Source organism: Musca domestica, unplaced genomic scaffold (genome assembly GCF_030504385.1).
Source record: "Musca domestica strain aabys unplaced genomic scaffold, Musca_domestica.polishedcontigs.V.1.1 2, whole genome shotgun sequence".
NCBI classification, from domain to species: Eukaryota; Metazoa; Arthropoda; class Insecta; order Diptera; family Muscidae; genus Musca; species Musca domestica.
In genome coordinates, this window is record NW_026712249.1 from 16,875,845 (window position 1) to 16,891,742 (window position 15,898).

At 35.6% G+C, this 15,898-nt stretch overlaps 1 protein-coding gene across 4 annotated transcripts in view; it reads right to left on the reverse strand.

Annotated features, from left to right (window-relative positions):
* The window catches only part of LOC101895256 (ecotropic viral integration site 5 ortholog), a 145,468-nt gene that overhangs the window by 23,676 nt on the left and 105,894 nt on the right, over window positions 1–15,898 (reverse strand). For 2 of the 4 annotated variants that reach the window (XR_225604.4, XM_005184006.4), the window contains exons 2-8: window positions 6,730–7,261; window positions 6,538–6,670; window positions 4,045–4,471; window positions 3,781–3,975; window positions 978–1,258; window positions 806–920; window positions 278–295 (exon numbers count right to left, since the gene is read on the reverse strand). Coding sequence is in view for 2 of the 4 variants with exons in the window: in XM_005184006.4 (XP_005184063.1) it covers window positions 278–295; window positions 806–920; window positions 978–1,258; window positions 3,781–3,975; window positions 4,045–4,471; window positions 6,538–6,670; window positions 6,730–7,015 (1,455 nt within the window). In the remaining 2 variants the exon portion in view is untranslated. The remainder of the gene's footprint in view (window positions 1–277; window positions 296–805; window positions 921–977; window positions 1,259–3,780; window positions 3,976–4,044; window positions 4,472–6,537; window positions 6,671–6,729; window positions 7,262–15,898) is intronic. The other 2 variants (XR_225605.4, XM_005184007.4) reach the window with 1 other exon arrangement.

Here is a 15,898-nt window from a genome sequence, read left to right on the forward strand (position 1 = left end):
TCTCTAGAAATTTATAAATTTACTCTTCTGCTCATCTTCACCCCTATAAATACTAGCTTCTGGTAGTATTTCATTACATATTTTACAGCTCATCTAAAATTTTGTGAATTTGGCCTTCAGCTCAGAAGCCATCTTAAATTGAAGATACATTGCATTGTTAATTTAAAACACTTATACCTATGTTAGTACAACAACGAAAAACAGGACATGCATTTGAACACACAAAAGAAAGGTGTTCCTTTCTTAAAAGTGTGGGGTTTTATACATTTTTACTTACGCTTCCCAAAGGATCAGTCTGCTTGAGTTGAAGTATGTATATTTTTTTTGGAATTTCATGTTGGTGTATGTATTTGTTATAAAGTGTTTTTGTTGTGTTTTGGTAAATAACATATACAGATAAAATGTAAACCACAACCAGAGTATTTTTGTTACAAAAAAATATAAAAGAAGAAGGAATACAAATAAGGGAAATGTATTAAAAAACAAATACACCGAGAGTGAGAAACAACAGCAAACGAACATGGTTATAATGGAATCTTAGATAACTAAATTTTTAGTATTTAAACTAAATTTATAACCATACTCGTTTGTTGTTGGTTTTAATTATAGATTGTTTAGCCATATCCAGACAATTGGAAGTATTTTGGTTTTCTTATTGAAATTTGGTGATTAGATACAGCATTATGAAATTTGATGATGGAATGATAAATAAAATAGGCATCGAAAAAGGTGGTGAGCACAAAATTATGTTGGGAGTTTTATAAAAAAAAGGTAAGAATATATATTTCCCATAAATGAAACTTACATTTTCCTGTAAACGTAAACTTAGACCACGAACTTCTTCGTTGGCATTTTCCAATTGATGAGAGATTTCCAAATAAGAGCGACGCAACTGCATTAGTTCGGTTTGTATAGCAAAGCTGGAAGTTAAAACAATACAAATTAGTCACATAATGAGTTGAAATACATTAACCCACCTTGTTTCCTCCTCTTCGGCCCTGGACACTTGTCCTCTGACCAAACGATCAGCCAATTCTGCAGACTCAGCCTCCAATAGATCATTGCGTTGCTTCAGTAAACGATTTTCTCTTCGCAAACGTCTCAGTTCAACCATTTCTTCTTGTTCCTTTTTCTTAACATCTTGATATTCTTTTTCCATTTTCTTCATGCGTTTCGTATTGATTTTTATGGAATAGGCCAATTGGAAGAAAGCATCGGGATCGGCCTCAACTTTTTTGGGAAGTTCTTTTTGGAAATACTAGAAATAAATAGAAATATTTTTTTAGGTTCAGATGAAGATTTCTTTAACCTCTTCGAGATCAAAAGACCCCCAAAAGGATTTCTATCCAAAGAAGACTTCTAAAAGAAATAATAATAAAATAAGGCATTTTGAGCCATGTTATCAATAGAAGCCCCTTAATCCTCTAAAACGATTTCTACAAAAACAAGATAAATAGTATCAGTCGGTTTTGCCAACAGATGTATACCCCAGCCTTGAGTTATGATTATTAAAACAGTTGACTTTTTATGGTGGATGTTCTGAGGCAGCTGGCCAATATTGTCCAATTCGTATCTGACCTAAGAACTGATATAAACATTACAACGTGCCATATTTGGACTATATCGTCTACTTCCTATACTTTATATTAGATATGTGCAAATTTAATGAGTGAGGTACCAAATGTAGCGGACCAAAATATTTCACTTCGTCTAATACATATTCCGATTAATTATATATTCTTATCAGATTTCTGGTTAAGAGAAATATTTAGATATAGCAAGTTGTACAGAATCGCCGACATGATTCGCAAGTTATGACAGATATATGCATTGGAAATTGTGACCCTTTTGTGGGCGAGGGTTGGCAGATATCTATAATCTTTAGAACAGCTAAAATGCTCGGATGTGTGAAATTTGAAGAGATTATGAGCGTTTTATTTTTAAAATTTTGAAACCTTTGTACCTTTGGAGGTACCAGAAGGGGTGCGCCGATCTATCCCATTTTCACAGCAGATCTTGGGTTGATGGAAATATTGAAATGTGCCAAGTCTGAATGAAATCGGATGTTAAGTTCGCGTTTTATGAGCTTCATTGATATTCAAAATGTTCACCCTTTGTGGGGGAGGTACTAAAAGGAGTGGACCGATACATTTCATCTTCACAGTAGATCTTGTGTTAGAGGAAATAATGGGATGTGTGAAATTTGAAGAGAAGTGGATGCTTATTTCAGGTTTTATAATCGTTTTGGGTATTCAAAACGTTGACCCTTTGTGCGGGAATTACCAGAAGTAATGGTCCGATCCCTACCATCTTTATAACAGATCTTGTGTTGATGGAAATATTGTGATGTGTCAAGTCTGAATGGAATCGGATGTTAATTTCGTGTTTTATGAACTTCATGAAAATTCAAAATTTTGACCCTTTGTGCACCGATTCATTCCATCTTCACACCAGACCATGGGTTAACAAAAATATTGTGATGTCTGTAATTTGAAATCAATCAGACACTTACATCAAATTTTAAAAGAGTTAAAATTATTCTAAATTTTGACCCTTGGAGGGAAAGGTACTCGATGGAGTGGACCGATTTGTCCATTTTCATACCTGATCTAATACTGATGCAAAAAATTGGATTTGCAAAAATGGAGTAAAACCGGCTTATCCTTTCTCTTTCTGTGCAGTAAAATATTTTCTTGAAAATGATGACATTTTGTGGGGTAGGTACCAGAAGGAGTGGACCGATATCGCCCATATCCGAACTCGATCTTAGTTTGGCAATAATATTACGATGTACCAAGTTTGGATAAAATCAATCGCTCCCTTCAAAAGTTATCGTGCGCACCAGCCAGACAGACAGGCAGACGGACGGATCTCGCTAGAACGACTGTAAATGTCCCGAAACGGATTTGGTCCAAAGAGACCTAGTGTTTAAAACCGTTATTTCGACTAGGCACGTTTTGACCTTATCAAATGATATATACTCTCTCTAGCCATATGGCTGAGGGTATGATAAGACCTATGAAGGCATTTAATGGGCTTCTTAAAGACATTAACTATGTCGTCAATCTGCAAAAGATTTCTGAAAAGATTTTCTTACTCTTAACGCTTCCACAATATCTTAATGCTTAAAAAAGCTTTTTCAAGACCTGCACAAAAAAGTTCATTTTTTAGGATATTTGTAAAAGTCATGGGTAAAGGGTATCTGAATATAAAAGAACTCCACAAATCCCTCTTGAAAAGTCCACTTCCCTCCCAGCCATATGGCTGAGGGTATAATAGGGCCTATGAAGGTATTTAATGGTCTTCTAAAATACATTAACTAGGTCGTCAATCTTTAAAAGATTTCTTCAAAAGATTTTCTTACCCTTAAAGCCTCCATAATATCTTAATGCTTAAAAACCTTTCCAAGACCTGCATAAAGAAGCTCGTTTTTTATGATATTTGTAGAAGTCATGGGTAAGGGGCATCATCCATAAGTCCCTCTTGAAAAGTCCTCTTTCAACAGAAAGACTTTTTGAAGACTATCTATGGAATATCTCCCAGAAGATTTTCTTACTTCTGAAACCTCCATAATCTCTCAATGCTTAAAAACCCTTTTCAAGACATGTACAAAGAAGTCAATTTTATAAAGGGCATCTGAGTATAGGTCCTTTTGAAAAATTCTCTTTCAACAGAAGACTTCTTAAAAGGCTTATTTATAGAAATCCTTTACGACACCTGCCTTCAATAAAACTTCTATTTATAATCTTCCATCTCCTTCTAAAACTATTTTCAACTCACCTTTAACATAGCCTCCATATCCAATGACAACAGTGTGTCCTTGCCCAACAGCAACAGGGCCAAGGCAACTTTGAAAATAAATTCCATGCCCTCGCTAAGGAATACATCCATTATAAGACTGCTGATGTTTAAGCTTAATGATGTGGTATACAAGGTAAGGAACCAACTGGAAGCATACATGGTTGTTTGGAATCCCTGCGTAGACAAATAAGAAAACAATTTATTACAATATTTTAAACAAAATCGACAAAAAGTTTGACCAACCTGTTGCTGGAAGTGTATATGCATTTCGGGTATCTGCTCCTGTACCAAATTCTCCAACTGATACATGCACAGCCCCAATTCAGACATTGATGGCTTGAACATATCACGCATACGATGCTGTTGCATTATTTGTACTAAGACGGCAAATGCTTCCTCCTCGGGCATATGCATGAGTAGTAGGCCAACAATGAAACCAGATCCCTGGCAATATCCAACTTCACGATCATGCAGTGAATAGGCTTTGATTACATTGAAGAGAGCTTCCTGGCCGGGTCCATCTTTTTCTTTGAAAAAATCAACTTCTGGATACGTGCGAGCAATGTCTCGACGTATCACTTTCTCACATGCCGATGTGGCCTTTATATATTCGGCATATTGTTTTTTATCTGCATCACTGGCACCGCACAACTGTTGCCAAACGATGGCTCTGAAAGTGAAGGAGGGAAAAAATTAGTTAAAGTTTTTTTTGTTGTTTATTTAAGGACGTTTTTCTTTCAAGGTCAGCTTATTATATGGCTAGCGAGGGTATATATCATTTGATATGGCCAAAGCGTGCCTCATCGAAATAACAGGTCTCTTTGGACCAAATCCGTTTCAGGACATTTGGAGTCGATCTAGAGATGTACGTCCGTCCGTCCGCCTGTCTGTCTGGCTAGTGCGATAACTCTTGAAGTAGTCCGAACTTGGTGCATGGTAATATTATTGTCAAAGTTAGATCGAGTTCGGAGATGGGCAATATCAGTCCACTTCTTTACTGCACAGAAAGAGAAACGATAATCCAATTTTGCAAATACTAATATTTGCGTCAGAGCTAGGTCAGTTGCGAAAATGGACAATATCGGTCTACTTTATCAAGTACCTCCCCTACAAAGGGTCAAAATCTCAAATAATTGTAACCCTTATAAAATGTGATGTACGTGTCCGATTGTCTTTAAATTTCACACATCCCAATAATTTTATCAACCCAAGATCTGGTGTTAAGATGACATACATCGGCCCACTCCTTCTGGTACCTCTCACACAAAAGGTCGAAAATTTCAAAAAATATATTTTCTGCACAGAAAGAGAAGCAAAAATCCGATTTTGCTCCAACTTTGTAAATCCTAGTATTTGCATCAGTGCTAGGTCAGGTTCGAAAATGGACAATATCGGTACACTCCATCAAGCACCTCCCCCACAAAGGATCAAAATTTTGAATAATTTTAACTCTTATAAAATACATCACAATATTTTAATTAACCTAAGACCTGGTGTGAAGATGAAATGTATCGGTACGCTCCTTCTGGTACCTCCCCCACAAAGGGTCAAAATTTTGACTATTCACGAAGCTCATAAAACTCGAGTTTAACATCCGATTTCATTCAGACTTGGCACACCACAATACTTCCGATCTTTTATAAAGATGGTAGAGATCAGATCATTCCTTCTGGTACCTCCCCAAAAAGGGCCAAAGTTTGGAATAACCGAAACGATCATAAAATCCGAAATAAGCATCCGGTTCTCTTCAATTTACACACATCATAACATTTTTATCAACCCAAGGTCTGGGTGAAGATGGAATATATCGGTCTAATACTTCTGATACCTCTCCCACAAAGGGTTAAAATTTTGAATATCCATGAACCTCATAAAACACGAAATAAACATCAGATTCCATTCAGACTTGGCGCATCTCAGTATTTCCATCAACACAAGATCTGTTATAAAGATGATAGAGGTCGGACCATTCCTTGTGGTGCCTCCCCCACAAAGGGTCGAAGTTTGGAATAACCGAAACGATCATAAAATCCGAAAAAATGTTCCGGTTCTCTTCGAATTTTACACATCACAATATTTTATCAACCCAAGGAATGGCGTGAAGATGGAATATATCGGTCCACTCCTTCTGGTAGGGTCAAAATTGTGAATATCCATAAAGTTCATAAAACGCGAAATTAACATCCGATTCCATTCAGAGTTGGTACATCTCAATATTTCCATCAACACAAGGTCTGTTATAAAGATAGTACAGATCGGACCATTTCTTCTGGTACCTCCCCCACAAAGTGTTCAAGATTTTTGAAAAACAAAACGTTCAAAGAAAGCGAAATAAGCATTCAATTTATCTGTATTAGATGAATGGAATACGTCGGTCCGCTACATCTGATGCCTCATGCCTATTTCCATATTTCCAAAAATTTGCACCTATCTCATATAAAGTATAGAAAATAGATGATATAGTCCAAATTTTTAATATTTTATCAGTCTTAGGTCAGATACGAATTTGTCAATATTGTCCAACTGCTTCGGAACCTCCCCTATAAGGGATCAACACTTTGAATAATTATAACTCTAGGCTGGGGGTATACATCTGTCGGCAAAACCGACTATTTTACTTGTTTAAGATCTACTTTCATAATCTGCTAGAATTTCTCTGTTATTGTCTAACTTCCGCTAAACCCTATTTTTAGTTTTGAAAATTAAAAGTTTTGGATTTTTTTCAAAAAATCTCACCTAAAATGATGCGGTATGCCACGACGCACCAATTCACGAACACATGGATTTTTCCTTTTCAATGCACCCTCCCAATCGCTTAGAATTGTGGCCCATGTGGTCCAGATATCCTCTTCGGCTACGGAGTTGCCATCTGGAAAAAAATAAATATTTAAATATTGTTTTAAAAAATACTAGACAAAAAATACTCACTCTGACTGGTAATACTTATTTGACTGGTATCGGAATTCTTGCGACTGTGTGTGGAATGCAAAGAATTCAAGGATTTGGCGTCGCTTTCAATTAACTTATTGGCAGCTTCCAATTTGGCCAAGAGATCCATTTCAGAGGTGGGTAGATTTTCCTCAGCTACAGCAACGGCGGCAACGGGACATTTAATATCCATTTTTTTACTGGCGCTTTCCGTTGACGTCGTCAGGGGTAGTGAGGTGGGCTGATTTGTGGCGGCAGTTGTGGCTGAAGCTGTTGTTAGGGTCATTGCCAATGTTTTGTTGTTTTTGCGGTGTTCGGTCTGTTAGCAGCAAGCAATTTGAATGGGTAAGGAGAGCAGTTGCTGGATTGGTTGTAAGTTTGGTAGCAAATTTGTTGCCACTCCTTAGGAACCTTTTTATTTGTTGTTGCTTTTGTGGTTTGTATGGTTTCCAAATTTTCAATTTTGGAAAATTAATTTGTTTTCAACATGATCGTTCGATGTGCCATATGAGTTATGGTGCTGTTGTGGAATCTGAAATGAGAGAGAGAAGAAAGAGAAGAGCTGTTAGTAAAATAATTTAAAAGCATTTTTTTAATGGCTGGAATGGAATGGAGACATTTTTGGAGGTTATGATTTTTATGTTTTAAATCGAGTAATGAAATAACTGAATGACTGACTGACTAAGAATCAACACCCAGACAGATGGACTGAAACTAGAATCTTGAAATTTTGCATAAACTTTAGCCTTAGTGCGTAGGCTGGGTTTTTGGAAATTCATACAAAAAGGGTACGAAAAGTACTAAAATGTACTAAAAATTTAATACTTTGCATTGGACAAACAGAATGGAGCTAGAATTGTGAAAATTGGAATGAGAGTCACTAATGGAGTGCAGGATAGATATACCAAAGCGTTTTTAGAAATTCGAATTTTAAGTTTGCGAAAAGTTCTAAAATGGTACTATACTTCAATAATGGTACCATTTGTTATTATGCGAACGGATAGAACTAAAAAATTGAAATTTGGTATAAGAATCAAGTTTGGAAAGTAAGTTTGATATATGAAGGTGAAAGTTTTGGAAAAGTGTACTAAGTGTACGAACTGTACTAAATGATACTAATTTTGAAACAGTTTGGTTTGGTTAGGGGTGAACAGATGAAGATGAAGATGGAATTTTGAAATTTTGTATTGGAGTCTCTGATGGTGGAGGTGGTTTTGGAAATGTGTACTGCAAGTGCACCAAAAGTACTAAGTAGTACTATAATTGGTACAATTTCGTATTGGATGAAAAGATAGTGCCTAACATTTGAAATTTGGTATTGGGTTCGCTGTTCATGTGTAGCCTGGACATATGGAGGTGGGTTCGGAAATGTGTACTATAACTGTACGAAATGTACTAAAATGGTACTAAATTGTGAATTGAATAAAATCTGAAATTTACGTTAATAATGGTATTTGTGTTTAAGGTATGAACGTGATTTTGGAAATACGTCCAATATTTGTACGAAAAGTACTTAATGGTACTATATTTGGTACAATTTGGTGTTAGGTGAACAGATATTGCTTGAAATCAGAAATTTGGTATTAAGGACGCTGTTCATGTTTAGCCTGGACATATGGAGGTGATTTCGGAAATGTGTACTATAATTGTACGAAAAGTACTGAATATTAAGTGAAGGGATGGAGATCACATTTTGAAATGTGATTTGTAGATTAAGGATGATATCTTCGTTTGAGATTTGGTGATGGTTTGGAAATGGGTCCTATATTAGTACGAAAAGTACTTAATGGTACCAAATTTGGTACAATTTGGTATTGGATAAAAATATAGTGCTTAAATCTTAAATTTGTGTAGCCTGGACATATGGAGGTGGTTTTGGAAATTTGTACTATAACAGTACGAAAAGTACTGAATGGTACTTTTTTGGAACTGTGTGAAGGGATAGAGATACAATTGTGAAATTTGATATTTGGATTGCTGATGATATCTGTGTTTGAGATTTGGGTGAAGGGATAGGGCTGAAATCCTCAAATTTGATATTTAGGTCTTTGTGGGTATCTGGGATTGAGATATGGATGTGGTTTTGGAAATATGTACAATAATTGCACGAAAAGAACTAATTTTGGTACTGGGTAAAGAAATACATCTGAAATCCTGAAAATTGATACAGATTTCACCATTGGTTTCTGTTGTTGGGGATGGAAGTGGTTTCGGAAAAGTTGTACGAAAAGTACTGAATGGTACCAAATCTGGTATTGGATGAAGGGATAAAGATAAAATTCTAAAATTTGATATTTAGGTAACTGTTGGTATCTGGAAATGAGATATGAAGATGATTTTGGAAATGTGTCCTATATTTGTACGAAAAGTACTAAATGGTACCAAATTTGGCATTAGGTGAAGAGTAGGGCTGGAATCCTCAAATTTGATATTGAGGTCATTGTGGGTATCTGGGATTGACATATGTATGTGGTTTTGGAAATGTAGAAAATATTTGTACAAAAAGTACAAATAGTACTTTATTTGGTATTGGGTAAAATATAAAATTGGAGGTCTGAAATTTGATATTGAGGACCTTGTTGGTATATAGAATTGAAATATGGAGATGATTTTGGAAATGTGTACTATGATTGTGCGAAAAGTACTAAATGGTACTAAATTTGATATTGGGTGAAGTTATAGGGCTAGAATCTTCAAATTTGATATTAAGGTCTCTGTTGGTATCTGGAATTGAGATATGGATGTGGTTTTGGAAATGTGTACTTTAATTGTTTAAAAAGTACTAATTGGTACTTAATTTGATATCGGGTGAAGGGATAGGGCTGGAATCCTCAAATTTGATATTGAGTTCTTGGTGGATAACTTGGATTGAGGTATGGATGTGGTTTTGGAAATGTGTACTTTAAATGTACGAAAAGTACTAAGAAGTACTAAATTAGTACTTTTCTCAACTGAAATCCTGAATTTTAATATTGAGTCTCTGTTGGTATTTGGAATTGAAATATGGAGCTGGTTTTGGAAATGTGTACTATAATTGTACGAAAAATACTAAATGGTACCAAATTTGGTATTGGGTGAAGGTACTAAATCCTTAAATTTGATATTGAGGTCTCTGTTAGTATTTGGAATTGAGACGTGGAGATGATTTTGGAAATGCGTACTATAATTTTGCGAAAAGTACTAAATGGTACTAAATTTCGTGTTGGTTGAAGAGATAGAGATAAAATTCCAAAATTTGATATTTAGATAACTATTGGTATCAGAGGTTGAAAGTTTCCGGTGGTTTGGAAATGCGTCCTATACTTGTACGAAAATTACTAAATGGTACTAAACTTGGTATTAAACGAAGCGATATGTCTGGAATTCTCAAATTTGTTATTGGGGTGTCCGTTGGTATCTGAAATTGAGACATGGAGATGTTTTTGTAAATGCGTCCTATAATTGTACGAAAAGTACTAACTGGTACTAAAATTGGTATTGGGTCAAGGGATAGGACTGGAATCCTCAAATTTGACATTGAGGTCTTTGTTGGTGTCTGGGATTGAGATATGTAGATGGTTTTGGAAATATGTACTTTAATTGTTCGAAAAAAGGATATGCCTGGTATCCTTAAATTTTAGATTGAGGTCTCTGTTGGTATTTGGAATTGAGACGTGGAGATAATTTTGGAAGTGCGTACTAAAATTTTGCGAAAAGTACTAAATGGTACTAAATTTCGTGTTGGTTGAAGAGATAGAGATAAAATTCTAAAATTTGATATTTAGATAACTATTGGTATCTGAGGTTGAAATTTTTCGGTGGTTTGGACGAAAAGTACTAAATGGTACTAAATTTGGTATTGGGTGAAGGGATAGAGATGGATGCCTGAAATTTGATATAGATGTCTCTGTTGCTATCTGGTATTGAGATGTAGATGTGGTTTTGGAAATGTGTACTTTAACTGTTCGAAAAGTACTAGTTGGTACTAAATTTGGTATCGGTTGAAGGGATAGGGCTTGAATCCCCAAAATTGATATTGACGTATCCGTTGGTATCTGGAATTAAGATATGAAGGAGTTTCTGGAAGTGTGTGTTATAATTGTTCGAAAAGTACAAACTGGTACTAAATATGATACTGGGTAAAGGGATAGGCCTGGAATCCTCAAATTTGATGTTGAGGTCCCTGTTGGCAATGGGAATTAAGATATGAAGATGTTTCCGGAAGTGTGTTTTATAATTGTACGAAAAGTACTAATTGGTACTAAATTTGGTACTGGGTAAAGGGATAGGCCTGGGAAATTTGATATTGAAGTTCCTGTTGGTATATATAATTAAGAGGTGTTTTTGGAAATGGTTACAATGGTACTAAATTTGGTATTAGGAGAAGGGATACGGCTGGAATCCTCAGATTTGATATTGAAGTCTTTTTGGTATCTGGGATTGAGATATGGAGGTGTTTCAGGAAATGTTTACTAAACTTGTACGTAAAATACTAAATGGTACTAAATTTGGTAATGAATGAAGGAATAGACCTGGAATGCTCAAATTTGGTATTGAAGTATCTGTTGGTATATATTATTGAGATATAGATGTGGTTTTGGAAATGCGTCCAATATTTGTACGAAAAGTATTAAATGGTACTAAATTTGCTAGGGCTGAAATCCCGAAATTTGAGATTGTGGGGTCTGTTGGTATCTGAAATTGAGATATTGAGGGGGTTTTGGAAATGTGAACTATAATAGTACGAAAAGTTGAACTTTTGAACTAAATTTGATATTGAAGTCACTGTTGGTTTCTAGGGTTTATATATGGAGACGTTGAAATAGTTTTGGACACAACAATTGGATGTGAGTCCAATGTGAAATGGTTTTACGAACATCCTCCTCGATGAACTTCAAAATGAAAATTTTTGAAGATTTTTTCATAAAAAAAAACTATTTCTAGTTCACCACTTGTCAAAATCGGATCTTAAAATCATAAATAAACATAATTAAAATTTTTATTTTGATAAACAATTTTGTTAATGACCCCGTTTGAATGGCAAGTGTGGTTGTATTGTCTGTTTGTTTTCATGTCTCCAAATGGTTGCCAAATAATGAAAGGCACAAAGCCAACTGGCCAGCAGCTAAGAATAGACAATGAAACAGTTGAGAGTTACTGAGTCAGTTGGCATATAAACACAAAATCCAAAAGACCACATAAAAGGCCCTCTGTCCCCAAAACCCACAATGAATGGGTTTTGGATGATGATGACGATGATGATGATAATAATGATCAGCATGTGTTTATGTATTTGTAACGTCACCTTTCATTTCCACCGGCCAAACAAAAATCCCACAAAAAAAGACCAAACCACAATAAAAGCAATAAATTGGTTATAACAATGCCCATCAGGCGAAAAAAAAAAACGCTAAATAAACAGAACGGGTGGGAATTGTTTGGGGGAGAAAAGTTTTGTCTTTTTTCGCATCATATTTTCATATCGCCGCATATAAACAAACAAAACAAAATATTCCAGCCAACAAAAAAAAAAAAAAATGGAAGCACATTCCATCCATCCATTCATTCATTCAGCCACCTACCAAAACCGTAACCTTGGCCAACAAAATTTGTGTTAAGAGCCAAAACAAAAAAAAAATAAATTGGAACACCATGAAAATCCACCCAATGTTCAATTAGCCGGTCGTATAGAATGTTTTGGTTTCAATAACAAGAAAGCAAATCAATCTATCTATACATTAATCCAACAACAGTCGTGGCGACACAATTAGAACAGATAGATGTTTTAATTGCTTCCGTAAGGCCACCAAATTACCCTGTTTTATGTCCTTGACATAATTGGTCAGGATTGTAAAAATATAATTTAGGTCAAACATGCACGCAGTTTTAGTGCGTAGAATCATTAGGAGGACTTCAAAGTAACTTCAAATTCCTGAAATGAGGTATTGAGAGAGAGGGAGAGAGAGAGAGGTAGGCACCTAATCAAAAAAGGAAGACAATAAAGCCCCCAAAGTGTTTAGAAGATTTTAAAGATTTCTATGAAAACCGTTTAAAACGGCAGTTTTGGGAGATGCATTCGAATTTTATGTCAAAACCAAAAAAAAAAAAAAAGATTTAAAAAGTATCAGTCGGTTCTGTCGACATATGTATGCCAATGTTCGATTATTTAAATATATTTTGACTTCTGATATGATTATTCAAACTCTTGACCCTCTATGGAGTTGGTTCCGAAAGAATGGGACAATATTCTCGATAAAAGTATTGAAAATCGTGATCCATTGTGGGTGAGGTACCATAAGAGGTTCGCAGCTATATATGATCTTCACTACAGATCTGGTGTTGGCAAAAATGTTTGTATGTGTGAAATTTGAATGCTTCTTTGGCTTACTTTGAATCCTATGGGAGGAGGTACCAGAATAAATGGTCTGATCTCTACCATCTCCATAAGATATCTTGTGTTGATGGAAATATTGAGAAGTCTGAATGGAATCGGATGATAATTTCGCGTTTTATGAGCTCCACCGGTATTCAAAATTTTGACCCTTTGTGGGGGAGGTACCAGAAGGAGAGGACCAATATATCCCATCTTCACAACAAGTCTTGTGTTAGTAGAAATAATGGAATGTGTGAAATATAAAGAGAATCTGATGCTTATTTCAGATTTTATAAACGTTTTGGTTATTCAAAACTTTGACCCTTTGTGGGGGAGGTACCAGCAGGAATGGTCCGATCTCTACCGTCTTTATAACAGTTTCTGTGTTGATAGAAATATTCAGATGTGCCAAGCACTGACGCAAATATTAGGATTTGCAAAGTTCGAGCAAAATCGGATAATTACTTCTCTTTATGTGCAGACAATATTTTTTTTAAATTTCGACCATTTGTGGTGGAGGTACGAGAAGGAGTGGACCGATATATTCCATCTTAACACAAGGCCTTTGGTTGATATAAATATTGGGATGTGTGAAATTTGAAGACAATAGGACGCTTTCAACACATTTTATAAGATATGTAATTATTCAAAATGTTGATCCTTTGTGGGGGAGGTACTTGACGGAGTTGGCCGATATTGTTCATTTTCGCGCCTGACCTAGCACTGACGGAAATATTAGGATTTGCAAAGTTCGAGCAAAATCGGATAATTACTTCTCTTTATGTGCAGAAAATATTTTTTTTTTAAATTTCGACCTTTTGTGGGGGAGGTACCAGAAGAAATGGACCGATATATCTTAACACCAGATCTTGGGTTCATAAAAATATTAGGATGTGTGAAATTTGAAGACAATCGGACTATTTCATCGCATTTTATAGGAGTTGTAAATATTCAAAATATTGATCCTTTGTGGGGGAGGTACTTGACGGATTGGACAGATATTGTCCATTTTCGCACCTGACCTAGCACTGACGCAAATATTAGGATTTGCAAAGTTGCAGCAAAATCAATTTATCCTTTCTTTTTCTGTACAGAAAATATAATTTATTGAAAACTTCGACCTTTTGTGAGGGAGGTATCAGAAGGAGTGGATCGATATATTCCATCTTAACATCAGATCTTGGGTTCATAAAAATATTAGGATGTGTAAAATTTGAAGACAATCGAACTATTTCATCGCATTTTGTAGGAGTTGTAATTATTCAAAATATTGACCCTTTGTGGGGGAGGTACTTGATTGAGTGCACCGATATTGTCCATTTTTGCACCTGGCCTAGCAGTGACTCAAATATTAGGATTTGCAAAGTTGCACCAAAATCGGATTATCGTTTCTCTTTCTGTGCAGAAAATATATTTTTTTTGAAAATTTCGACCATTTGTGGGAGAAGTACCAGAAAGAGTGGGCCGATATTGCCCTTCTCCGAACTCGATCTAAGTTTGATAATAATACCAAGTTTGGATCAAATCGAATACTCCCCTCAAGAGTTATCGTCCACACCAGCCAGACAGACTGACGAACGGACGGAAACATCTGATCGACTCTAAATGTCCTAAAACGGATTTAGCCCAAAGAGGTCTAAAACCGTTATTTGGAGCAAAATCCTATTATTGCTTCTCTTCTTGTGCAGATTTTTTTTTTTCTTTGAAAATTTCTACCCATTGTGAGGGAGGTACTAGAAGGAGTGGGCCGATATATTCCATCTTCACACCAGACCTTCTGTTACGAAAAATATTGTGATGCGAGTAATTTGAAGAGAACCGAATGCTTATTTTGGATTTTATGATCGATTTGGTTATTCAAAATATTAACCCTTTGTGGGGGAGGTACCAGAAGGAATGGTCCGATGTCTACCATCTTTATAAAAGATCCTATGTTGATGGATATATTGAGAAGAGCCAAGTCTGAATGGAAATGGATCTTAATTTCGCGTTGTATGAGCTTTATGGATATTCAAAGTTTTGACCCTTTTTGGGGGAGTTACCAAAAGGAGTGGACCGAGCTCGAACTCGATCTAAGTTTGACAATAATATTACAATGTACCAAGTTTGGATCAAATTGGATATTCCCTTTCGAGAAAGAGACCTAGGATCTAAAACCCGTTATTTCGATGAGGCACATTTTGTGTCGTATCAAATGTTATAGAGGGTATATATCATTTGATACGAGCCATATGGCTGAGGGTATAAATAGAATTTTTGTTTTTATTAAATGATATATTTTTTTTGGACAGCGACACCAGTGGATGCTCGGGTACACCTATGTCTTAGGAGTTTTTATAGATAAACTTCTCATTTCGGGTACTGAAAAAATATATGCATTTGTTTTGGTCTGCTCAGAATGGAATAGCCATTATTTATATTTGCCCAGGTTTCCTAAAAATAGTAAACCATTCTATAGTATTTCGTTTACCCATTACATGACATCTATAGATGAGAGACATTTGTAAGGTTTCTATAGGCAGAGGTGCTTTTTCTCATCTAATGTCGATTAAATATCAGCTTCAGGTTTTTAATAAATCAAAAACTGCTTTCTGGCCTTCTAATGGCCGAAAATATTCTTCAGATCGTCTTTAGGCAGAAAACTATATTCAGGTATTCCATCTCCTTCTTTCAGACCCTCTATAAAAATCGTATTGGGAACCACTGTTCCCAAAACTTTTTCCGCATATTGAACAAATTTGACGTTGCCGCCGATGATGATGATGACACTTTACAGTTCAACTGAATTAATCACAATTAACGTCATGAATGAACGAA